Source organism: Lissotriton vulgaris, chromosome 7, assembly GCF_964263255.1.
Source record: "Lissotriton vulgaris chromosome 7, aLisVul1.2, whole genome shotgun sequence".
Taxonomy (NCBI): Eukaryota; Metazoa; Chordata; class Amphibia; order Caudata; family Salamandridae; genus Lissotriton; species Lissotriton vulgaris.
The window spans coordinates 493279961-493307517 of NC_141695.1; the positions used below are offsets into that span (position 1 = coordinate 493279961).

Sequence of the window (27557 nt, forward strand, 5' to 3'; positions counted from 1 at the left end):
AATGTAAAAATAAATAATGGATAACCTGCAATATGGTCCTATATTGCCATCTTGGAATTCTGGTGACATTTACAAAGCGCTCAGCAATAAACCTTATAATTTTAATGTCACCAGAATCCCTCAGTGGCAGCATTGAACCATATTACAGGGTTACTGGTTGGTATTCTGTCTTTCATATATTACACATTCAAGTGCTTCTATTGCACAAAAAGCAGTGATGTAAAAATCCATATTTTACAGTGAACTGTTAAATATGGAAAATATTTCCCCAAGAAGTAGACTTAATCGACTTAATGGCATCACCCCAACGAACCTGTGGAGGTATGTCATTTTCCGGACTACTAGGATTACGTAGCATGGAGGACCAAGCGAACAGAGGAAGATTTTCCTAATTATGTTGCAAACCCATGCAAAATATTCAGCACAGTCTGTAACACTACGGTTTTCATCCATTTTAGATAGCAACTTTCTTTGTAAATTGTGCAAATTTGACAAATTAGGTGGAAATTTAGGTGAGAAATACAGAAAATCCATAATTTTGGCTGCAGCCAAAAGATCACATAAATCCTGTGGCCTGATCCTCTTGATGGCAATATTGGATTACAGGGCTACCCCTTATGTGCACTCTAAATATACCTATTGCTGAGTGATGGTTGCCTGTGTGTAGTTATATGCAAGTCAGAGTTTCCATTTGAAGAGCTTTTTTTGTTTTGCTAATAAACTGATGCTGTTTGACAAATCTTCACAAAACTGTCTAAAACAAAAGTCTATCCACTTCGGTTCCTTCCTGGAAAGTTCCAGAGTGATCAGTCAAGTGGAGAATGAGGAAAAGGGTGTCCCAAAAAACGTTTTCCCCACGCAATTTCTTTATTGATTTTTGAACAGGGATATAGGGAAAACGGCTGAACAAAATTACACCACATTTTGCAGAAAGCAAAGTCTTTACCCGGAAACCATGCTTTTCGCAATTTGGTGTTAATCTGTTCTCCTGAGGGAGTCCTACGAGATTGCAAATGTAAAAAAATGTTTGCAAAGCTCTTTTTTTCCTCTTTGACCGGTTCTTCGATAAGCCTGGGTGGAGTTCCGCTACGTTGAACTCCACGAAGTGCAGAAAAATCTCCCCTGTGCTACGCGGAGCTCCGCAAGCGGCAGAGTGCGTTAGATAAATGCAGTTCGTGTTGATTTTCAGTGTCAGGTGCTTGTCCACACTGTGCAATCATCGAGAACGGCACCATGCACAGAACAAGCAGGCACTGCTCCCTTTCTGCCGCTAGAGTAGGTTTTTACTCGAGCTGCAGCTTTCTCAACGTGAGCGGACAGTTTCTCAACTCGAGCGGTCCCGAGCATACACGACCGCCCGCGTTGAGAAATCTTGCTAGGAGGTTAATTTCACACGCTTGCGCATGCCAACTTGATGTTGACGATCGCAAACTAGGAAAAATCTCGACGGGAGGTAATCTAAAGCTAGATTAGTTAGCAAGGAGATATTAGATGGCGATATTCCCATTTGCTTTCTCGAGGGTGTCTTGATGTTCATTGCACTGTTTAAGTGGAGTCGTATTTGAAGGAGGCAGATAATCCCTGTTCGACTGTGAGGGGCTGGAGGAGGTACATTTAAACGTGTAAATCTGTAGGTATATAAACTCTGGATAACTAGTAAAGTAATGCTTTCCTGCTAAGATGATTTTCTACTCTACATAGCACTATTCAAAAGTTAGGACCTACTTGGCTGCTAGATGATAATGAAATGAGTCCTATTCAGAGATTAGGACCTACTTGTCTGCTAGATGATAAAATAAACACCCAATCGCAAACTTTTTACTTGCCGTTAGGTGAGTGTTCCTGAATGGGTTTGTAGTTGAAACTGTGATAATCCGTGCACACAACTTGCTTGAGAGCCCACAATTGTAGGTATTGGCCTCATTCTGAGTCTGGTTGAGTTGTGTCTAATTTTCTTCCCTAAGGAGCTATTCGTACTAGTATACCAGGGGCGCCAATAATACTGGATTGATGTTTCTGTAATGATGTTTCCATTGATGTTGTATCTTAGATTTTGGCTGTTATAAGCAGCTGAAGTCTTTAGGTGAAATACTGCATCTTGGAATCCCGATAGGGGCAGGAAATCTTGCTACCAGCTTTATTGTGGTTACCTGAGTGCCTACGTGGTTTGAATTCTTTTTTTGTGAAGGAGGTACTAAATGACATATGATGCATCTGTATGTTTTAATGTATTTCAATGAGTTTATCAGTGCTGTATATTTCTATATTTTATTTTACAGACATAAAACCTTCCAATATTCTTCTGGACAGGAATGGGAATATTAAACTCTGTGACTTTGGCATTAGTGGACAACTAGTGGACTCAATAGCCAAGACAAGAGATGCAGGGTGCAGACCATATATGGCAGTAAGTAACAAAACTAATCACTCCTTAACATGAGGCTGTGGTGCAGTTGGTAGTTATATTTAAGAGAACATGTGTTTGGCATCACTTGTATTCTTCCCTATGGCCTGTTTTATGGTATGTGTTTATGGAATGTTGGATTGTTTGTACTTTAATGCGAAGCTGTGAAGGTGGTCAGAGTTCTTCTTGCCTTAGCTGCATTCAGTGGCTAGGGTTTTTTCCCTACATTAATCTTGCTGATTATTTTAATGCTGGATATATTTTTTCTTTCCACAGATCCATTTTTTTCAAATTCTGATCTAATATAATCATCTTTACCGTTTGATATACACTTGACCTTTTATCCTAAAATTTAGATGAAGAGTATTTTGATTAACATGAGCTTAAATGTAGCCAACTTTATGTGTAAACTGTTGTGTAATTGTCCGAGTTGTATGGGGTTTTTAAATTCTTTTCTATTCCAGCGTCATTGTGTGTTAACATTTTTCCTGAATACATTATTCTCATCATCCAGCTATTAGATATGTAGTGATTTGTTTTATAATACTAATCATTAGTATCTAATTGGTTTTCAGATAACATTTTGCCGAAAATCAAATTTTTGGTTGGGTGATTACCTTATACTGATGTATACTACCCACAGATTCCTCATGTTTACAATATCTGCCAGACTGGATTCGGAAAAAATTTCAGCAAGTCACAGTGCATCAGTAGGTGGTGTCATTCAGTTACGCATCTACTCCACTTCACACTGACGTCAGTTCCTTTCTTTCCGCCCCTTCACATGCAGATCCAGAGCTCGCTTATAATGTTTTCTTGTTAGTCGGAAAGTTTTCTCTCTTCATAATTCTTCTCAGTGTGAAAGGGAACATATCCCCTACTAAAATGTCAGGGTTTAAGCCTTGTAGGGACTGTCACAAATGAATGTCTGTGACAGATGCTCTTGAGGTTCGTCTCTTGTTTTGGGTCTTGGGTCACAACTCCTAGTGGTGCAAGGAGCGTGCCCTCATACACCCAAAGGTGATAGGGGAACATGAACCAAACTGTATGTCGTCAAGAACCGCAGGAAGCCGTGTAAGGGCTGTTCCTTCTCGAAAGTCGGGGACACAGACCCATTCTCCGGTCTGGTCCTGCAGCAGGTTGTCGTCATTGACCAAGTTTTCAAGTGAGTCAAAATCCAACTAAAAAGACTCACCACGATCTCCCTGAGAAGTTGTGAGGAATCAAGTTGCACCATGGTGTTTCTGCAGTTTCCCTACTGAGAAGCCAAAATTCCACAGCCGATTCTGATGCTCGTCCAATTCCTGGGTCAATCGACAATACCACAACAGATTGAGGCATTCAAGGAGGCCATGCATCCCATCTTGGGCACCTTCCAGTTCTCTCTGGCACACCTTTAGACCCAACGGATACGCAAAGGCCTCCAGTGGGTTACCACCTTTGTGTCTGCCTTCGGCCCTGTCTGTACCTCCTGAAACCACTACGAGGTCCACTGGCTTTTCAGGTAACTTTCAGATTTCAATCATGGATATGCCTACTGGCTGATCTCCTCTACCATCCCTGTGTTTTTAGAGATTCCCAATAAGTTGCAAATAACAATCTACCTTATGAGTATTAAGGAGGTAGGTCAACTGCAACACCATTAGGAATCTCTAAATGTGTCTGAGACACATTAGTACTTAACATTTTGCGTATCGCAAAAAGTCGCAAATAGGAACACGCAAAATGAAGGGGTCATACATATGGCCCCTGTGCTTGGCATGTGCACTCACAAATCTTAAATTGTTCCCTATTAAGCCTGTCTGGCAAATCATGTTGTCAGCTGCATTAGGACTGCAGGGAAAATTCAGTCAGTGGACTGACCAATGTTCTTCCTTTACCAGGGTTCTAGCTGGTAAGAAAGGTTCTGCTTTCCACCACTTATGTTTGTGAAAAGATAATATTGAGGGTAAATAAAAAGGCAATTCTTAAAGACCTTCATGCTGCTGCTGAAGATACTTCACATAACAATGCCTCTAGGCAAACACGATTCTTGTATGCCTTTTAAGTAAACCCTTAGAGTGCGTTTTAGTATACTCTTCGAGCTTACTTGGATAGTATCGTTGAAAATTCTAGAGAGAATTAACATTTGTCATTTCCCGTCACCTTTGTATGAGAACTCAAGTTTCGTTTAATTGTATATTTAGTTTTCACTACTGACAAAGTATCATTCCGTACAAATAGATAATATAACAAAATAATAGACACATACAGATCAGGCTTAATAAGGCTTATTTAAATATGTAAGTGGTTAAAAAGGCAGGCCACACTGGTTAACATTCCCATACAATTATAAAAATCCCATCTGCTTTGGAAATTGTCGAAGAAACCTCAAACTCTCTGAATCCTGTAGCTCTGGGTATTGACTACCTCACAAAGCCAACACAGGCTTGTTTGAATTTCTCGATATTGTCAGTTTCAAAGGCATCTCACTCTTTTTCCAACAGTCTTAACATCGGTTTTATTGCATTTAATGCTTACGGTTTGTATCAGCATTATAATGGGTGCTAAATGTTTACTGCAGAACTGATCGAGAGTTTGAGTCACAAAATAACTATCATAGCTGGCGTTTCCTTCTTATTTGTGACTCACAGAGCATTAATTGCACATTACCTAGATGAAGCAGTTCAACCAGGGACCAAATGATGTCATGTTCTATGTTTAGGCGGTAGTTGTCCCATACTAGAAAAACATTAACCACTTATTAAAGCTCATGAATGAGCTGGCCTATGCATTTCTTTGCCTCATCTGCCTAAGTATTTCAATGCCATAATCAACATTCCTTTCATTAAATGAATGTATCTCAGAGAGTTATCATTTCTTTACCTACGCTTGGATTAACACAATTTTCTGCTTCCCTTTGCACGTATTTGTATGTTGTGACATTAGAAAAAAATCCTAGATAATCAAAAACAATTAAACGTTTTTATCCTGCTAATGTTTGACTAACATGGGTGTGAAATTGAATGCGTAGGTACCTGTTTTTGAGAAGGCCAACTAATTGTATGTTGTTGTATTTAGGTGTGTTTTATTTAGTTTTTAGAAGTGCTATCCTTTCGAATTTAAGGGGTGATAGGCCTAGTATATCTACCTTTTTACTGTCATACGGGGCTTTGTTCATCCACCCGTGGTCGATTTAACACAGGTTAATGGATTTCTTTTGCAGATGGGTCAATTCATACCGTGAACTATCTTAATAAATACAGAATAAAGTAGGCTAGATATGTGGGCAATGAGGTAAAAACTGCACAGTTGTTAACAATTTGAGATTTAAAAAATGTGGCATGAAATGAGTAGCGAGCTAAAATATTTTATGGATCTCCTTTAACAAAGCTTAATGTGCTTGAGGTAACGGAGTTTGTGCTTGAGCGCTGTTTCTTCAATAATTGTTAGTGCAGACCTTCCGGATCAATCCTGTCTGTCATGTAGACATTCATGTTAGTCCATGCAAGCAGAATAAAAGAAAAAGTTGTTTTGACTAAGCATCTGAATGTATCCATTCTGAATTTGTCACGTATTTTATGTCTAGGCCATAATGAAGTCCTTTTCTTCTACCTTTTGAACATTTTGAAGGCTCAAGAATGAATCCGGAAATGTATTCTCCAGCAATAGCTGTCGAATGCTATCAGGTGGTGTCATGCAGCTTCACCTGCAGATTCTTCTGCTTCTGATGTAATGACACCGTACTGTGAACAATCAAGGCAGCAACGATTTTAGAGTCAGAGATTATGTCCCTATTAGACAAAAAGGTAATTGAAGTTGTGGCCTGAGAGAAAAAGTGCACAACATTGTACTCCCTTTTTGTCCCAAAGAAGGATGGAGGTCTGAGGCCCATCTTGGCAGGAGTGATTTATTCTAATTTACAACATAGCCCGGATATTCCAGGGGGGGACACTGCCTTCTGAAGATGCCTTATCAGGGTCCCTTGCACTAGTCCATCAGAAGAATGTTGTCTAGGTAGACGATGAGGTGCACTCTCTGTGAAAGAAGGTGTTCCATCAGCAGCTTGAGCACCTTGGGGAAGCACCTGGGTGCAGATGGCCGACCAATAGGGAGTGATGTGAATTTGTAGAGCTGAGTTCTTCACAAGCACTGCAGGAAACTGTGATGTGGCGAAAGATGCAATCATTAGATATAAGTATGAGATCTAAGCAGTCCATCTAATCACCCACCTCAGTAAGTCCTGTGTGAGGTGAATAGCCTTCATCGTGAAGTGGCGGACTACCAATCACTCATTGAATTCTCGGAGATAGAACATTGGCTGGTACTCATCTCTTTTTCCCCCCCAAGAAGAGGTTGCTTAAGCCCCTGGGATGCAAGGCAGGAGTTATGGCTCCTTTTTTTCTAGTAGGGACCTTGCCTCTTAATGGAAGAGGCAGTCATCCCAGCCTGAAAAGATCAGAGGTCGGGGATTTAACGTTTACATTGGACACCCATAAAACTCTAGCTGGAAGCCCTGCACAATCTACAATACCCATGCATCTATGGTTAACGCGCCTTAGTTATGGAGAAAACCAGCCAGCCTTCCTCCCTCCTTTAATTGGGGAAGAATGAAGCACACATATGTTATGTTAATTTAGTATAGTGCACGAATCACCCTGGGAGGGCTATCTCAGCGCTGAGGCAGTCTCATGCAAGAATAGAGCACCTTCAAGAATCAGTAGAGCATTTTTCTGAATTTATTATAGTTCTTTCAGAGAAGCAGATGAAATAGCAATTTCTTCCTGAATACAGGGTCCAGGTAGGAGAAGGCTTTACCCCCACACCTGGTCAATTGGATAAAAGGTACAATCAACAGTGCTTTGTCAATAGATCTTAGGTTTGTAGCAGGAGAGTTTCTTCAGAGTTTCTGCTTCAAGTAATTAGGACCATTAGCCATCAGGGTGTTGTGTGTCATGCAGCAGATTTTGAAAATACCTCTTTGCCTTACCGGTTAACAGTGTAGGGCACAGCTTTCCAAACTGTCTGTCGCAACACGTTACTGTGTCGCACCCCATACGTAGGTGTGTCACGCGTGGGATATTTCCGCGGAAGTAAGTGGTGTCAGTGCACCTTTCACATTGAGAAGTGAGTGGGATGTTCATTAGAGGTTGATCAAGTGCCTCCAAGCAACTCAGTACCGCCATCCTAGTATCCAGGAATGTAATGAGAGCGGCGCATTTATCCCATCTAGAGTAACCCTGGGCTTCACGAAGAGGCTCACAGCGCGCACAGTGCTCTCGCTCATGAAGGCGTCCAGCTTAATGTCTGATTTATACAATTTAGCTTTAAGGCTGAACATGTGGTGTTTTACATATAGGTCGACTGACAGAATTCACGGACTAATTGTAGGCAAAGCAATCGTACTTGCCCTCAAGTTGAACTGTGATCTTATAGCTTGCATTTTGCATGCGGCCTCATTCATCAAAAATGCTCCTGCAAAAACTTCAGAGATTGTTTTCCTAAAAGTGGCTGAAACTAGATGAATATTTACATTACAGCTAGTAATTTACTGCACCTGTGAGGTTCCACTGACCTCTCATTTTTCACCTAACGTCTAGAATATGCTGAATGTTGATTTTTTTCTTTATGCTAAAGTAATTTTTCAGCCCGTTTAAGCAAACACCACTTCCGAAATACAGTATGGCTTTTCCCTCCATAACTTAACTCACTTATCTCTCCTTTTACTCACCGTCTTATTTCTTTACTTAGAGATCTTAAAAACTCTGCAGTTCTTTTTTTCTTATTCATTCGTTGCCTCGTCCTTAATTTCACTGCTGCCCTGTTTATCACAATGTTGAAGATCGTCTGACACAACTTCACTACTCTTGCTCATCTGTTCTGTTTGACTTTGATTGTTCAACTGACAGTGATCCAGTTTAGACTCAGTGATGTGTGCCGTCAGTTAGAACATCAGGAAAAAAATCAGATTCATGATCTGTGCACAAATTTCCAGTGCCTTGTTGTAGCTGGGCATTTGAGTATGCTATGCACTTTTATCAATTAATGTTTGTAAAATGTGCGAGATTTAAGCATAATTCATAAGTTTAATTCCGTCATCAGTGTCTTTAAAAAAATTTTTTTTTTTTACTTTCTGTGATTTTGGGCAAATCACCTAATCTCCCGGTGCCTACAATGAATGTAACGCAACTGGTGCTCGTGTAAAGCGCTCTGACACCTTCGAGTCGAGTTTGCGCTATATAAAAAAAAATACATTTGAATGTGGGGTTGTGTGTGGGTGAGTTGTGTATGTTTGTGGGGTTGTGTGTATGTGTGGTTGTGCGTGTGTGGTTGTGTGTATGTGGGGTTGTGTGTGTGTGTGTGGGTGGGGTTGTGTGTGTGGGGTTGTGTATTGCACAGTTAGGGGCCTATTTTCATGTCCCTTGTGTCGCCGGTGCATCAATTTAACCATGCGAACCACCCCCCTTGGGTGGTTCGGGCTTGCTCGCTGCGCTCATTCACATTACCGTGTCCCTGAATTATTTTCCGCAAAAAGGTGTGTCACCAACATGAAAAGTTTGGAAAGCTGTGGTGTAGGGATTTCAGTAATGGAATAGAAACAGAGTCCAAGGGGACGTTACAAACACGCCTACGTGCCTAATTTGGACAGAAGTGTCTTATTTGCTGATGCCCTTAAAGCATTGCCATAGTCCAGACTGCTAACTTTCAGTGCCAAAACTAACGTTTTCCTAGCTGCAATGGGAAGAAATAGGAATGCTCTCCTCAATAGGCGCATAGTACTGAAGCAAGTACCCGTGGTGGATCTGACTTGTTCTTTCATAGATCTAGCTTGATCAAATTTAACTCCAATATTTTTGAAGTACCTGTCTAAAAGTGGGAACAACACCTAATTTTGGCAACCACCAATCATCCGACCTGAGTTGTTGGGCTTTGCCAAACAGCATAATCTCTGTTTACTCCACATTCAGCTGTAGGCAGTTGGTTTTAATCCATGCTGAGATCGCTATAATTCCCTTGATGAAGCGGTCTTTCACTTTATCCATATCTTTGGCAAATAAGTTGACCAACTGATTGTCATCTGCGAAAAATATTATTTAAAATCCAAAATATTCTGCAGTCCTGGCAAGGGGGGGCCATATAAATATTGAATAAGGTATGGCTCAAACGGGAGCCCTGCAGAACACCCTTGTCAATAATGGTTTGGGATTTAATAGGACCAAGAGAGACTGTTTGGGTTCTGTCTCCCAAAAAATCTTGGAAACACTTAAGAGCTCTCCGGTGAATGCCGATCTCATGCAGTCTCTAACAGCCTAATATGAGACATCGTGTTGAATGCTGCTTACTATTCCAGCAGTAGAACATGGATGGAGATCCTGCATCAAGCGAAAGTAACAGTGAGTCAGTGACTGCTAATAGCGCTGTCTCCATTCTGTAGAAAAACCTAAACCGTGATTAGGTAGGGTCTAGAATTTTATTCTCCTCCAGATAGGCCGTACGTTTACTTATTAAGCCTTCTAGTTGCTTTCCAAAGAGTGGTAGGAATGAGATGGATTGATAATTGGGTACGATTTTGGGATCCATATTGGGTTTCCTTTGGATGGGTAAGACCAGTGCTGACTTCAACACCAAGGGAATGATTCCAGTTTCCTCTGTTATTTATTTATTTATGGCATTTATAGAGCGCACTGTTACCCATGGGTGTCCTGGCGCTAAGTGAAATCTCTCCAGAGATTAGATCTCTGTTAGATTAATCAGTGACTGAATTGTGGGGCCAGGGTGGTGTGAAAGTAGAGCAGTGATCCTTGGCAGACATGGGTCTAGAGGAGAGCTGGATTTGCCTTAATCTAAGGTTTTCTGGACCTGTACAAGGGAGAATGGTTACAAATGTTCTAAGCCAGGGGTCACCAACCAGTCGATTGCGAGCTACCGGTAGCTCGCAGATGGCCTGGCAGTAGCTCGCGGGCTGACTTCCACTTTAGTAGCCTGTTGTTGTCGTTTTGTTTAATTTTTAGGTATTTTTCCAGGAGCTTCTCTGCCGCGGTAGGAACCAACTGCAATTTGAGCCCGTCTAGGGCGGGGAGAAGTTGTTGATGTCGGCTAGCGCATTGGCAGTGTTGGCTGCCCACAGATAACCACAATGCGCGCCTTTTGTATGCATGCTCTCCTGCTCTGATCCCCCCTGCATTTTGCGGCCGGAGCGCAGCCTAGAATGCATAATTGGGTCTCTATGCTGAAATACTGGAGACGCAGTGCCAGCCACCTGAAGTAGAATCGGACAGCTATCAGGTTTGTGGCCTGTGCATGCCGTTACTCGAGGCATCTGAAACATGAGCAGTAGTTCGAACAAGACATACATCAATCTGAAACTCTGCTTTAATGTAAACATTAAATTAAAGCAGAGTTTCACAGGCATCTTTTATTTTGAAATAGTGTACCTTGCACGTTGTTCCTGGCCTCAAAACGGAACCAAAAACATAATTTTACATGACTTTTCATTACATTTTATTTAAATAATGGAAGAAATGTAATGTAAAATTAAGTTACTGGGGGGGCGTGGCCAAGGCGGCAAGCATGGCGGACGCAGCTTAAGCGAGCTCCGTCCCGCCGGCGATATATCAGTCGATTATCCTGTGCCTCCCCGACCCAGAGTCGTCCAAAAAGGAGTGTCCAGCTATGGGAAGCGACCGTAAAGCCCCAACGGCGATCTGAGCGACATTGGTGCTCCAACAACGGCGATCCAGACTGCGAGGCGGCGCGGCCTTCTTCGCGCACAGACTCCGGGACCTCGAGTTTGTGAGTGCCCGGGCGGAAGTGTGGTGAGGCCGGGGCCTGAGAAGAGCGGTGAACTGGTTCGCGCTTTCGAGGGGCGGTGGCCCGCGGCACCCACGCTGAGCGGTGCGGAGGAGTTGGTGACCCTACAACACCGCTGCGACGTCGTACCATCGGTGGCTGGGTGAGCTGCAAATAGGAGGCGCGTGAGGGGGGCCGGGCTGATCGCGGTCGGCAGTCGATTCGGACCGCGGGAGGCCTTATGTGCTGCGGGTGTTGAGGGTCATTTCTCCCTTCCCCCCTGCCTTCCAGCGGATCCGTGGGGACGGTAGCGGCGCTCCCTGTAGCAGCGGCTGGTGACTTGCGGCGGACCCTCTACTCGACGGCTAAATCAGACCGCAGGGTGGGCCTTTGAGTGCGGGGGGCCCGGAAAAATTTCGTAAACTGGACTCTGAGCGGAGGCGGACTGACTAGGAGACGGGAGTGAGCGAAAAAAGAAGCCGATTGCCCCCCTCCCACCCCCCCCCCCACGTGGACCCTGTGGGTGTCCGCACACGAGAGTCCCTAGGGCCCGCCAAAAGGGGATCCTCGGCGGAGAGGTGTTCGGGGCCCCGGAGTGGCTCCTAACCTGAGGCCATCATGATGAGCGGTGGCAACAGTGCCTCGAAACAAGGAACAATCGATAAATTTACGGGCTGACTGGAGGAGCCGGGGCCTCGGGGGGCCATCAGGTGCCGGGTCCAGATAATGCGGCCCTCATGGCGGCGAGAACGCAATCCAGAGACATGCTAGATGCCAAAATTGGGGCAGTTGGAGTGGCCGTTACTTTGCTGCGCCAGGACCTGCGAAACGCCGCAGCCCGCATTGCTGAGACTGAGACCAGGATCACGGGGGTGGAGGGGTCATTTGCCACATTGGTAACTGTGTGATTAAGGGACGGGGGTTGGGGACAGTAAAGAGAGGGCGGACACAACCCCTCAGTTTAGCGGAGTCTGTTAAGGGGGGGGGTAAGTTGAGACTAAGAGGGTAGTTCATGGAGATCCATTGGGATAGTGGGTCTCTAACCTCCCGTTGGGGGCCGGGGATGATCTATTCCGCGACAGGTACTTCAATGTTGCTGAGGTATGGGGAAGGGGGTGGTGGGGGTGTTGTGGGGACAGTTTGGGATGAGGAGAGGGTGGGTGAGCTAGTTGGGTGGGGTGGAGTAGCCGGGAGTAAGTTGAGGGTGAGGTGGGAGGGGGGGGGTAGCTTTCAAATGCACAGTGTTCACTCAGGTACTATTGATGCAGGATGTGTGTATGTAGTCTCTGATGCACGGACCATTGCTCTTTCAACCTATAGATGGCGGTTGATGCACATGAGGCAGGCCTTCAGAGGGCTTCGATGCGTGTTGTGAGTTGGAATGTACGGGGTTGCTAGATAAAATAAAGAGGGGTGTAGTCCTGAGACTAGGGAAGAAAGAAAAGGCGTATGTTCTACTTTTACAGGAGACTCACCTCCTAGGCACCAAGGCCCTTAGCTTGCAGATATACGGTTATCAGCAGGTATTTCATGCTGGCTTTGTGAGGGGATCCCGGGGAGTGGCTGTCTTGGTACACTGCAGGCTGTCCTATGTTCACAAGACTCAATGGGTTGATGCTCATGGCAGATATGTCTTTGTCCAGGGCAGGATAGGTGCAGAGCCGGTAGTTTTTGGGAGTGTATATGCCCCAACTCCCCTGCAAGGAGCCCTTATAGAAAAATTGTTCGGTGTGTGGGCTGAAATACCAGATGTTATGGCAGTAGTAGGTGGCGATTGGAATGATGTGATGAATGGACGGATGGATCGCCACAGGCTGAGGGGAGATCTGCCAACAGACACACACACTAAATTGAGCAACATGGTGAGAGGGATGGGATGGGTTGATACATGGTGATACCAACATGCCCCGAGCCGTGAATACACTTATGTTTCGGCGGTTCATAAGTCCTTTTCCAGAATAGACTATCTGTTCGTTCCCCACACCTGGGAGGGGAGGGTGGACTCTACTTCCATATTTCCACGCGGCCTGTCTGATCACTCCCCGACGACGTTAGACTTACGTCTAGATAGAAAGCGGCAGCCATTCAGGTGGCGCCTCTCAACATGGCATTTACAGCAGGATAGCTATCAGTCTCATATGAGGGAAGCAATTGCTCATTACTGGAGCGACAATGACAGATCAGATACGGATGATATGACCCTCTGGGAAGCTCTGAAGCCCACGCTCCACGGGGTAGACATTGCCTGGTGTGCTGCAGCCCGTAGGACACTGAGGGAAAATATAGAGAGAGAGGCTGATCAGGTCCGGGACCTAGAAGAAAGATGTCGCACAGAGGTGGTTGAGGAGGATGTCGGGCAGTTGCTATTGGCGCAGCAGTCGTACGCCTCCCTACTACTAGATGAGGCTAGACAGCTGTGGCTGGCGACGCAGAGTAGGATATACCAGTGGGGCGATAAGTCCAGCACTATGCTATATAGGCTTTGCCAGAGTACTTTTCATTCACAGTCACTTCTGGGTCTTCGGGACGGCACGGGGCGTCCATGACGGCTCCGGCGGAACTAGCAGCCAGCTTTGCACAGTATTATGCGGCCCAATATGCCCCTCGGGAGACCCTTCCGGCAGCAGACATTGACAAATTCCTGGCCGACCTCCCGCCGCAAGCGTTATCGGACGAGGGGCGTGATCGCCTTGAGCTCCCTCTGTCGGCTGAGGAACTGGGTACAGCCCTCGGAGAACTTAATGTTGGTAAAGACCCTGGACCCAATGGGTTCCCGAGTGAATTTTTTAAGAAGTTTCACCTCCAATTGGGGACGTACTATGGAAGGGCACTGGAGGCGGCCAGAGAGTGTGGCCGACTTCCAATGGACTGGCGGCACGCCGAAATCGTGGTTTTTTGTAAGCCGGGGAGGCCCCCTTACCAACATGAGTCTTATAGACCAATATCGCTATTGAATATCGAAGCGAAAATACTGGCGAAGGCGTTGGCTAATCGCCTTCTCCCATACATTACAGACCTTGTCCACCCAGACCAAGCAGGCTTTATGCCTCATAGAGCAACAAGACACAATATTAGGCGTGCACAAGTGGCAGGGGAGGCGGCCCGGGCGGCAGGGATCCCGGCGGCGCTACTATTGGCTGATCTAGATAGAGCCTTTGACTTATTGAGTTGCGTCTATCTCCATGCACTCCTGTCCCGCCTGAACCTCGTGCCTCCCTCCCTGTAATATCTACAGCTGCTCTACACAGATCTGACGGCGTCGGTGAGAGTGGCGGGAGCGGTGTCTGATCCCTTCTCTATAGGTCGGGGAACCAGACAGGGATGTCCCCTATCGCCATATTTATTTGCCCTGGCGATGGAGCCGCTAGCGGCGTGGGTGGGGGTGGATGCACAGATGCGAGGCATTGAGTGGGAGACGGGACCTGCTGATAGAATCGCACTATATGCGGATGACGTCCTCTTCTTGAACAGATCCGGGCCGCGGGTTCTAGAAACCATGCGGATATTCGGGGAAGTGTCGGGCCTGCATCTGAACCTGCAGCATTCGTGGGTACTGGGGGAGCGCGGAGGCCTAGGGTCCTGGGCGACGGCACTGCAGGAAGCGACTGGAGGCCTTAAATACCTGGAAGTGTTTTTGACTGATCTACGCGGGGTCTCCTGGGCGCGCCTGGGCGCAATGTGGTGCCTGTATGGGACCGAGTCCGATCGGACATGGCAACATAGTCCCGCATGCCCCTGAACGTATACGGCCGCTCTGCCATATTTAAGATGGTAGCTCTCCCGCGTCTATTATATCAACTGCAGAATCACCCATATCCTATTCCACCACAGTAGCTTAAACAGGTGGATTCAGCAGTAAGCCAGTTTCTTTGGGCTGGGGGAGCTGTGAGAGTAGCACTTCGCACATGCTTCCTCTCCACGTATTGTGGGGGCCTAGCAACATCGGACATTCTGTCCTATTATCAAGCTTCTCACCTGTTGATACTGAATGAATGGTGGTATGGGGACCGCGGCGACCCGGCCTATGCCTTGGAAAGATATTTGATGGACCCTGATACGCTCCACACTATCCTTTACTCAGCAACTAAGAGAAAGAGGCTCCCAGTAGTTACTCAAGTAGTGTTTCACATATGGCGCAGGGCACTTCATCGTATGGGGTGGTGAAACAGGTTGACGAGGGAAACTCCATTGTGGCAGAATGGACGATTGCCAGCACTGATGTCCCTACAGGGGTTCCGTGGTTGGGATACAATTGGTATATCTGCATTAGGCCATGTTATGAAGGGCACGACCCTCAAATCGTTCCAGGAGTTGCGGGAGGAATACGACATGCCCCGGACCCAGTTCTTTAGGTACTTGCAGTTCCGCCACGCTATTACACCCGCCCTGACCGGCCTAGACTCACTGCCCGAGTTCAGCCCGTTGGAAGCCAATGTGTTCATGGGGGAATTGGAAAATAAAAAAATATCCAACATCTACCAAACATTAGTCACACATTGCTCCTCTTCCCTCGACACGCTACTTTCTAAATGGGAGGGAGATGTAGGTACACTAGAGGAAGAAGACTGGAGAGAAGCGCTTGGGGCTCCAAGAGGAGCGGCAATTGCGGTACGCCTGCGATTCATTCAGCTCAAATATTTGCATAGGGCCTATTTTACCCCGGGAAAGGTTGGGGAAAGCTGGCTTGATTGCGTCCCCTGATTGCTTGAGGTGTGGTCGAGAGGTTGGCACCTTTGTACATACGGTGTGGTCGTGCGATGGGCTGAGGAGGTTTTGGTCGAGAGTTGCTGTCTGAGGTGTTGGGCTGGGAGCTCCCCCCCGTATGCCGCAGCTGGGTCTTCTTCATGTTATGGAACAGGTGGGGGGAACATCTATAAACGTCATTTGCTGCTTCTGGGCCTTACAGTAGCCAAGAGGGACGTGGCTCAAGCTTGGAAAGCTCCCAGGTCCCCTCTGGTGGGAGTGTGGAAAAAGGGTTTGGATTACTATATGGGTCTGGAGCGCCCGATCTTTGAAGCCAGGGGCTGCCCCAGAAAGCATTATAAGATCTGGAAGAGATGGGCAGATTACAGAGGACTATTGCTGGAGCCACCGGTGCAAGCGGAAGCCGAAAACGGACACTTGGGCATTAATCCCCGGGAATGAGACTTACACACTGAATTTACTTGATATGCTTGTTGGTTGTGGATTGATTAGACACTGTGCAGGGGGATGGGGGGGGGGGCTCCGGGTTGGGGGAGTTGGAGGGGGACGGGAAGTGGGATAGAAGGAAGTAATTTAATTTTAAACTGTTGCTGGAATTGCATATGTATGATTATTATTTTAATGCTCACAGCACCTCCAGTGCCCGGAGTGCTGTGCCTTTATCGCAGGCTTTCAACAACACAATAACATTTTGTTCTGAAAAAAAATTAAGTTACTGGCTCCGGTTTGTGCCCAGATAGAACTTCCAAGAGGTGCTTTTTTTAAAAACACAAAATATGTGTGAAGCGATGCCTTTAGTAGTGTCATGATATGTCATGATATCATGCGAGTAATTTTAAATGGAGTGTTGATTTGAAGCACAAGGAATAGAAGGCTTCATAATTCACTTCTAATGTATCCCATTTTAAAAATTTCCTCACCCTTGCAGTGGCCATGTGTTTCTGTTGTGAACGAGGCCAATAAATTAACTAGGAGCGCTGAGCATGGTCCAAGCTAAGGTCTGTGGCCCCTTCCTTGTGTGAGCAAAGAATTGAAAATAATGCAATTAGAGGCACAAAAGGCATATAAAAATATATTGGAATGTTTTAGAAAATCACAAAGGGAATATTCACAAGGTGAGGAATCCACACGACAGATGTATCTATCAGAATTAGAGGTTTGTCTGGTTAGTCTGATTATCGCAATGAGAGAAATATACTGTTGCGCTCAAAATCAAAGGGAGACTCCTGGGGTAAATATAGCCGAGTTTAACAGAAAATAATAGTGGCAAGAGGAGCCGCTGATACGCGGGGAAGCTTACTTTTAGAAATGCGTAGTGGTTTCAGAATCAGTATCGGCTGGTTCCCCAAGGAGCCAATCACTGGGCTTCTTTTAGAAAAGTATAGCGTGTCACGTGTCGGGCTTAGTGTGTCGATGTATTATAAATTCATAATGAGTTCAAAATGAGTATATGTCAGCGAATTAAACCCTTAATAAACAGGATTAAGCATGGAAAATAAGTGCTGGATGAAATCGTTCTTGCTCAAAAAGAATGAAATACGGTATACAGCGCGAGCCTGAAAGGCGCATTATGATTGGAGGGGGTTCCGATCGGCTATATTTACCCCAGGAGTCTCCCTTTGATTTTGAGCGCAACAGTATATTTCTCTTGTTGCGATAATCAGATTAACCAGACAAACCTCGAATTCAGTGCTTTACGCCTATATGGATTAACCGTACCATGCAATCCATGAGTTACTTGATTGTTTTTAGCGATTTTTGTTTTTTCGTTATTTCGATTTATTCACAACCTCTTTACAAATACTCAGATTGTTCCATTAGCTTAACTTCGCTTCACATGAACACACAAATTATTTTTCACTTTAGGAACGAACACACAGCTTACTCGGTAAACAGCCTGAGCTTGCATTGTATATACTTCATCCTTAAGCCTAAAACTACATATGAGTATCATGATGCATTAAGTGACTAAATTAATGAAATACAGTAAAACGTATAGGGTTTGAATTAAAATATTTGTGAGTTTTTATGTTATATGCTGAGTACTAAGGTCCTGTATGTATGTTTATTTTACAGACCCCTGATGAAGGGTTAGCTCTATAACCCGAAATGCATTGGGCAAAATGAAACACAACTTTATAATTCATGACTAAAATGGATTGTTGAAATAATATTTGAAAACTTATGAATTTGATGAATACCAAATATTTTAATAAAGAAAGAATGTCATCAACGTTAACAATTTGAGTGGAATTCATAAGTATATTGTCAGGTAAATTTAAGAAACAATTTTGTTTCACGTTAAAGGAGCGCGCCCTTTGTGATAACATTATCACACCATCTAACACCTTCTCTGGAATTGCCAACGTAATAGCAGTTAACGTTGTGGGGTTCAGCTCAGTTTCAATAGGAAAACAAACTTTCGGAGTAATAGAAGAGATAAAGCCCTAAAGTTCTGTTGAACTTTTAGGAAGGGACCTTACATTACAGAGAAAGCTATTCAATGATGAGAATTCTGATGTACTGAGGAGCATTACTCCTGGAGAGACAGTGCAAAGGATGTAGCCTCAGTTAAACTGGAGGGACAGCTGGAGGAACGGCCACCATGTAAAAATATTCTTGTCAGCCGACTGCATATTTGGTGTATTGTTACTAGATAATAGCTACATACAGATTGACATTTTAGATAGTCCTCAGGCCGTTCCAAAACGCATGGGAAACGATTGGTATAACTGTCATTGGGTTGTACTTGAGTAAGAGACTTTACTAGACACACTAAACGCTTCAGTGGGAGGGCAATAGGTGCTGGCGACTGGCGAGGTTCAGGCACAGATGGGTTTGCCTTAGGCGTGCCTTTGACACACTGGCGACACACACCCCTGCACTCATCTGCTGCATGTCTGCATCAGCTTTTTATGTGTGGTAGCAACTAGACAGCTAACACACGAAATGGCAAAGTCTAAACCAGGAAGTGAGGCAGGATAGGAAATGCTTTCTCCACACAAATACTGTGGTGGACTGGAAAGCATGACGACGCAGGGTAAAATCTGAGCAGTAATTAAAATCTAATTAATTTGCTACAAACATGAAAAGTTTTTTTAAATGTGGGGAATTGGATAATGCTTGCCTGAGCTGAGCTAAGCCTGCGGGCTGGGCAACACCTCCGTTGTAGGAGTCTCTGTAGTCCCTCTGTCATGGGTGACATCTGGAGGGGAAGAAGCTGCTGAACCATGAGGGATCCTGCCATTGTCAGTACTTTGTTCCCTGAGGGGAACTTCTTAGGAGAAGCGGACGGTCATGCACCCCCCATCACGTCCGGTCTGTGGGAAAACCTTTCGGTGAATATTCTCTTGCTAGAGGCCTGCGCCTTATCTAGGGAAGTAAATGGGGCTCTAAACTTTCCTAGTTCTTTTATAAAGGGGTCTCAAAATAGGCCCCTTCGGGCCACCGCTCCAGTCTCCAATGAAGTCAAATCGCCAAGCTTGATCCATAAGGATTGGTGTCGTTAAGCAGAGGGTGCTCAGTTTGTATTTCCTAGAAAAATGATAGATTTTTGGGCCCAGTCGGACTGGATTCCTTGACTTTTTCTCCGTCATATCGAATATCTTCGGGGACTGATCATGTCCAGGAGTTTATCCTGGCAGGAATGCCACGAACGCTCGATGACCTTCTTGGGATCCTTAATATATATTTGGAGAAAAATGTGGCCATCTAGCCGCGGATTCCTTACCTTTGAGCTACCAGGTGTCAGGTTGGATATGGTAGATTTTTCTTAGCAGTACCCCTGCGCACCGGTAGGTGGCATCAGTCCACTCCGTGTGACGTTGTTGGCATTGTGCTCGTAGTCGTGATGGCCGCGTTGTCAATATAACCGCCACTCCGCTGACATCAGTTTTATGCTTTCCGTGCCAGCCATTGCAGATCCTTCGAAGAGAGCTACCCCTTGTCATTTTTTTACAGACTTTTTTGACTTTTTGTCAAATCCTTTTGGTGTGTGGGATGTCTAGTAAGAAGACCTTGGGGTTCAAACCATGTGGCACCTGTCAAGGCGTCATGTCGGTCACGGACCCACACTTAGTGTGTCTCTGGTGTCTGGAGCGCGACCACGACACAGTCGTGCTCCGATTCTCGGGCCATGGCGCCGAAGGCTTTGAGGGAGCAGTCCCTAAAGATGATTGCGGTCTGGCACCTTGGCGGTCGCCTCGTCGGTCTCAATCCCGGTCTCAGACGAGAGGCAGGTCTGAGCATCCCTCCGGTGAATCGAAGTCCTCTTTGACAATGTTTTTTAAGTCCGGTAAGAGGCCCCACAGAAAACACAAGAAGTCGAAGCATGCTTCTTTTATGATGCCTCTTACCTTACTTCACCCCACCCATCTTGTGAGAAGATGGAGGAACCTCAGCGTTCAAGGGCCCGCTCTACGGAGCGGAGTTTTATGACTTCATGTGCGCCATGTTTGGGCGGCTTGAACCTGCCGGCGTGCCTTCGGACCCCACAGGCCCATATGATGGAGTCCCCATGAGTTCCATGATTTGGGTTCTGGCCCAGCCTCCAACTGGGCCCATTCCTAGGTCTGGACTGCACCGGTGGCACCTCTGCAGCGACCTCCCCGGCACCTCGTCCACTGCCAAGGTCATCGGCGTAGTCCACCGGCGGCACCTCCCCAGTCCTCATTCCCGATGACAGGCAGCCGGTCCGGCATCCTCCAATGCCAAGACCGGCGCCGACTGAGCCGTAGGCCTCCATGCCATTCAATCTGTCCCTATTCTGAAGGGTTAGGAATGGATGAGAAGGATTGAGAGGAGGAGCAGGATCCCTTAAAAATCATGTAACCACAAGACATGGACTAGTATGAGGAACTGTGTGATGCCAGTGGTCTGGACACTTCGCCAGATTCTGGCATGCTGTCTCCACTTAAGCTGCCTACAGAGGAAGGGGCTTTGTTTGCTATGGTGGTGTGCAGGGCTGCAGAGGTCTTGGACCTGCAGCTCCCTATGGTGGCAGTCAAGACTAACTTCTTGACAGAGGTCTTGCAGCCTGGTTTCTCCAGCCTTTCAATGAGGCCTTAACGGACGTCCTTCTGGGCACCTGGTCCAAGCCCAGCACAGGGACTCCTGTGAATAGGACAATTCTTCAGTATTGATATCTTTCATAGATTCACATGCTTGAATCTTCCCAGTCGTCATGGTGGGAGTACCATGGTAACAGTAAAATAGCATAATACGGTTTAAAGGTTAATCTCCCTTGAAAATCAATTGCATTTAGTAACCACTTAACCTCAATAAAAGAACATCGAAAACTCCAGCCAGTCGCATCACAGACCCAGAGTATCCATCCCCTGCAGGGCCACCATACCTCAGATTTCTTACAGCACGTTGTGTGTTAGAGAGTCTCCCTGAGCTCGGCTCAGTCACAGTGTTTCTACCTTGAACTTTTCAACTTTCATCTAGCAGTTCCTTTTCCTTTTCCTCAACCTTCTCTTCAACTGAGGTTCTGCTAGAAAGTGAGTTTACCTTTTTCTTACTGTATTTGCAGCAGAATGTCTGAGTCTAAAAAAGGGCTGTTTAGGCTCTCCCTGCAAGACTTGTGGAAAGTCTAGACTGTACTCTGAAGATTGCTTATACTGCCTTTATCCGGATAGCCTAGAGGCTGTAAGCACTACCAGACTTTTTCTTCAAAAACCCTCAAAGACCGGAAGGGAAGACTACTTCTATGTTTTCAATAGAGAAAATCTGTTAAGGATTCTGACTCTAAGAGTGAGGAAAGGCCCCATACCACCTCTAAGAAAAGGAAGGAAGAACCTCAGTCTGTCCTGAGAGAGCCAAAAAAGTCAAGAAATCAGAGCAAGGAGTCTTCTGTGGAGAAAAGGGTGAAACAGGAGCAACCTGGCTTTTCTCATGCCCAAACGAGATCTGGCTCTGGACCTCCATCTGCGCCACATATTCCCTCACGGAAAATCCACCCGTCGACTAGGCATTATTCCCCTATGACCTTTGAAATGAGGGCTCTGTCGATGGTTTTTTCAGCAACATCGTCGACAGTCAGGACGACGGCTGTGGCGTTGACGAATACCTAGGTAGTGATGTCTTCAGCTTCTTCTGTGAGGAGTTCTACGTCGTCGAGAGCTTTGCCGTTGACGGTTCAGTTGGGTGCTCCGCCGATGAGGGTCTCTGCCCCGTCGACAGACATTTCCACAGCATCGGCGCTGTTGACGATCCCGTCGACGAAAAAAATGGACATGCCATTTGCAAAAACAATTCCATTATTGTTGCAGGACCTCTCCAAGATTTCTCTGCTTTCTCCTTCTCGCCTCCTGTATTTCCAGGATTTGTGGATGGAGGCCCTTATGGTCCCGCATACAGTGCTCAGTGACTACTACAAGCGTTTCCCTGATTCTAATGTAGCTCAAAAGCCAGCTCCTCTACAGGAGGATTCTGTTGTCATCCCAGATCAGAAAGCTCCACCTGCACCACCAAAACAAAAATCCTTACCTCCCCTGCAGATTCCTGCTTGAACCTTAGACAGTGGTGATCAACAATTGGAGGAAGGGCAGCTACAAGTGGATTCTGATGTCAATGATGAATGGATATATCAGGAGATATCAGCAGCTTCGATGACTTTATAGAGAAGGCGTCAAAACTCTTTGATCTCCCATGATGGTCAAGCAAGCGGAATGCTTCTTGTATGAATTTAAGGCTGCAACTCAGCGTTCTGTTAGGACAATCCCTATTGTTGACTTCCTGTGGCAGGAAGGCCTTAAGCTGATAAACTCCAGCTTCTGTGCTGGCAGTTATTCCAACATTAGATAAAAAGTGCTGGGCACCTGAGGACTCTCCTAGATGCCTCATTGGCCTTCCAAAGCCTGATTCTGTAATAATGAAAGCCTCTCCAAGGCGATCTAAGAGCCCTGCTTTGCCATGTACCACTCCGCCAGACAAGGAAGCGTGCAGGTTAGACAATATCTGTGAGAGATTTTCCGCGTGGCCATCAGAGCCTCCAATGCCATGGCCATCCTTGGGAGGTATGATAGGCAGATTTGGTCGGAGATTGCTTCTTTTCTAGAATTTCAGCCTGAGGATAAGGAGGCAAAAGAAATACTCTCAGAGAGGAAGAGAGCCTAATCGGAAGTCATTGATGTGGTAATGGACATCTCTTCTACCGCCTTTAGGCAGATGGCCGGCGCTGCTGTGTTACGCAACAACATCCCGCCCAGAAGTCCAAGCAAAGGTGCCTAACATGCCGTTTGACAGTGGGAACCCTTTTGGTAAACATGGGGATGAGGCGCTTCAAGCTATTAAATTAGACACAGATACGGCTAAATCCTTAGCCAATCTGCAGCAAAAGAGGTTTGCTTCCTTTCGAGGAAGAGGGCTCCTGCATGAAGGCGTCTTGCATCTGGAGAAACATCCCATGATTCAGGCAGAAGGCAATGAGAATTTTCAGGCATCCGTCATCCCAGTTTCACTCCAATTGGCTCGAAACTGCTCCAAATTGTTCGTTCACTGGAACGTCATTTCTTCCGACGGATGAGTTTTAGACGTCTTCAACCATGGTCACACCCTGGAATTTATTCAACAGCCTCCGAATTTCCCTCCAAGGAAGACATCTCACCGCCATCTGGCGCTTCTCAAAAGGAAAATAAATGTTCTCAACAAAAAGGCAATCGCAGTAGTGCCACGCAATCAGCTCAACCTAGGCTTCTACTCTCGCTTATTTTCTGAAAAATAAAGGACTGGAAAATGGAGGCAGGTTATGGACCTTACGTTGTTAAACTAAAAGTCAGCCTTTCAGGATGTTGTTGCTCCAGGAGATTCTTTATCTCTTGGATACAAGAGATTACATGACTTCCCTGGATCTTCTGGATGCATACTTCCATATTCCCATGCATCCAAAGCACAGTTGTTTCCTCAGGTTCCAAGTGGCAGGGTGCTGCTACCAGTTCAAAGTGATACCTTTCGTGCTATAGTCAGCACCAGAGTTTTCACCAAGTGGCTGGTGCCAGTGGCGGACTATTTCTGGCGTTACGGGCACCAGGTTTTTACCTACCTAGACAACTGGTTGGTTAAGGCCCATTCTTTCAGGGTGCCAGGGAGTCCACAAAGGCCTGTCTTCGCCTTTTTCACTCTCTGGGTCACAATCTCAACAGAGAAAGTCCTCTCTCTTCCCCTCCAGGTCACTGGTGTTTCTGGGAGTGATCTTCAATACCAGACACTCAATTGCCATTTCCCATTGAGGAAGGAATTTCTCATCTTCAAAGGATGGTTCAGTCCTTTTCCTCAAGAAGGTGCATTTCTGTGAGGAATTACACGTTGATGTTGGGGATGATGTTATCTTGCATCCTGTTGATACTTCACGGTCGATAGTGGATGAGACCTTCAGTAGCAACTCGACTCCCAATGGATACAAGCTTGAGGCTCCTACGACGACACCACGTCAGTCACGCTAGAGATGATCAGGGCAATTTCCTGGTGGGCATTAAGAAGCAATCTCTCACAAGGCCTATCTTTCCTCCCAGCAAAACCATTGTTGATAATGACAACGGATGCTTCCATGGAAGGATGGAGAGTTCACCTCCAGGAACCTCAGGTCCAATGGAGGTGATCCGCCCAGGAATATTTATGCCACATAAACCTGTTAGAACTGAAAGCAGTCTTACTAGGGCTCCTATCCTTTCTACCAGGGTAAAGGGATTGTCGATTCTCGTCCGCAGACAACATAACCACGATGTTCTATCTACAGAAACAAGGGGGGGCAAGATCTCGGGCTCGTTCAAGCTTGAAGCAGCAAATTTGGAATTGGCTGATTCACCACAACATATCGATACAAGTCCAGCACGTTCCAGGGGTGCTTAACGAATAGGCCGATTCACTCAGCAGACACCAAGCAGTGTCATGAATGAGAGTTGGATGCCGTTCTACTGGGAAAGGATCACCAACCCTGGATCTGTTCGCTACATCACTCATTTTTTTTTATTCTACACCAGCATATTTCTTCAGCCAGGTTCTCTGGGGAACACCTTTCATTTTTCATGGGAAGGGGCGTTTGCGTTTTCTACGTTCCCACTAACACCAAACGTTTTACAGAAGAAACGGAGCCCTTCCGCATAATTCTCATTGCTCCGACTGGACAAGACAATACTGGTTCACAGAGCTGTTTCGCTTGTCGGAGACTTCTCCAAGCCGTCTTCATCTTACGGAACATCTGCTTTTCATGGATCAAGGCCAGGTGGTTTATCCATAGATTCATTCTCTTCACTTGTCGGCCTGGCTTCTCACCACACGGAGTTTGGTGACTTAACTATCTCTGAGGAGTGCTGTTCAAGCTCCCTCTACTGTCAAGTGTTACTCGGCCAAATGGAAAAGATACTGTCACCAGTGGAATCAGCTCCCTAGTGTGATTTGAAATACCTCTCTTGGTAAGTGGCTTTTCTCTTAACCATCACGTCTGCTAGACTTATTAGCTAAATTCAGGCTTTCACTGCAACGGAGCCGTACCTACAGTTTCAGCAGCACAGAGCAGTTCTCCGCACTAATCCTGTATTCACCCCTAAAGGACCTACCATGTTCCATCTAAATGAACCTGTGGTCCTGCCTTCATTGAGTCCTGCTCCGTCTGCACCGTCCATTCTTTGGACATGAAACGATGCTTGAAGTTTTACCTACAAAGGACAAGACCGTTTCGTAAATCTGCCCAACTCCTCATCGCCTTCTCTGCCCCTAGGAAGGGTCAGGCTTTGACTGAACATCTATTGCACGTTGGGTTTCTTATACCATAGTTTACTGTCATGAAAGAGTGGAACGCCCGCTAAAGTCTAAAGTGACTGCCCATTCCACCAGGAAGATGGCTTCTCTCTCTGCCCTGTTTGCCGAAGTTTCTCTACCTGACATCTGCAGGGCAACGACATGTTCGAACGTCCATACCATCCCAAGGCACTACTGCCTGGATACCTTGCTGAAGACAGATACTGCTGTTGGTCAAGCGACCCGACGTCGTCTGTTCGTTTAAGGTAGGCCTCAACTTATTGAGGTTTGTTAAGGTTATTATTATTATTATTTCTTTCCTATACCGCAAGTCTGAGTTTTTTTCTTCTCTTGATGTTTTTTCAATGATATATATTTTATATATACAGAGGCTATGTTACTTGTTCGCGGTCCTAGTTATAATACAGTGGTCGCATAGAGGAATGGTTCACCTGTTTTTACCACCTCCTTTAACTGCTTACTATTCTGATTCAAGCATGTGAATCTATGAAAGATACAATACTGGAGGAAAAAACAAATTACTTACCAGTACACTGTGGTTCTCCAGTATTGATAACTTTTAAAGATTCACATGCAGCTCCGGGTCTGTGATGTAATTGACTGGAGTTTGGATGCTCTTTAATGAGGTTAACTGGCTACTAAATGCTATTGATTTTCAAGTGAGATTAACCATTAAACGTTATACTGCTATTTTACTGTTACCGTGGGACTCCCACCATGGCGATGGGGAAGATTCAAGCATGTGAATATATAAAAGATATCAATACTGGAGAACCACAGTGTACCAGGTAAGTAACTTGTTTTTTGCCCTCTGCCATCACCCTGCGCCGGGTGACCCAGTTTTCCACCCCACCTACCTCACCCCACAAAGCTTGGTGGTCCAAGCTTCCACTTCCTTTAACGCATTCTGCACCCTAAGACAGGGAATCCAAGAGACTGGTAAGCTTTGGAAAGAAAAACTTTTCTTCCCCTAGTCTAGCATTGTGGTCAGTGAACACCGCATGCCTTTTGGGCAGTTATTCCCATTCAATAAGGAACGCGGATCCGCAGGTACTGCCCAGGGTCGCAGAGGTGGACGGGCCTTACTCTCCCAAGCTATCTCAGATGCAAGAGATGCACCAAAGTTCGCCTTTAGATTTGCTTGGACACAACAGACTTGCTGGGCAGAGCGATTTCCACAACGGTGGCCGTATGTCGTAATGCCTGGCTGAGGACATCTGTTTTTTTCAGGGGATGTCCAAGCTAACCTTATGGACATGCCCTTTGATGGCTCCCGTCTCTTCGGAGACAAAGCAGATGCCGCCCTTGAGCGTTTCATGGACTTGTGAGCTACAGCTAAGTTCCTGAGCTTCACTACAACATCCTGGCCCGTATCTGCTTTTCATTCCTTTCGTGGCTAGGGAATGAGCTTCCAACCGCACCAACCCAATTCCAGCCAGAAAACCCAATTAGCTCAGCAGCCTCTGCGTGGCTGTGGACGAGGTTGACCCCCACCAGTGGGTCAGGAGTCCAGAAGTCGAGTCGAGCCAAGCCATGATCCCCTCCTCTACTTCAAAACCTTCCTAGTTTGATCCCCCAGGATTACTTACGACCAGTTGGTGGCAGAATATGCCATCATCTCCACCACTGACGAAACATCACCTCGGACCGGTGGGTATTATAAATAGTCCGAAGGGGCTACTCCTTCCTCTTCGAGACTCACCCTCAATCCATGCCTCCAGTGTACGATTGGCTCTGAGGATCACCTTACTTTGCTCCACGAGGAAGTCCAGACTCTTTGCCTAGAAGGCTATAGAGAGGATTCCCCGGCTAGAAATAGGCTGTGGTTCTTATTCCTGCTATTTTCTAGACAAAAAGAAGGAAGGAGGCCTTTGTCCTATCCTTGACTTCAGATCCCTCAACTGCTTCCTCAAAAAGGAGA

At 45.9% G+C, this 27557-nt stretch overlaps 1 protein-coding gene across 11 annotated transcripts in view; it reads left to right on the forward strand.

Moving 5' to 3' along the window:
- MAP2K4 (mitogen-activated protein kinase kinase 4) overlaps nt 1–27557 on the forward strand; it is a 767786-nt gene that overhangs the window by 437135 nt on the left and 303094 nt on the right. For all 11 annotated transcript variants that reach the window (XM_086930577.1, XM_086930576.1, XM_086930571.1 and 8 more), the window contains one exon: nt 2280–2407. In XM_086930577.1, the coding sequence (XP_086786703.1) occupies nt 2280–2407 (128 nt within the window). The remainder of the gene's footprint in view (nt 1–2279; nt 2408–27557) is intronic.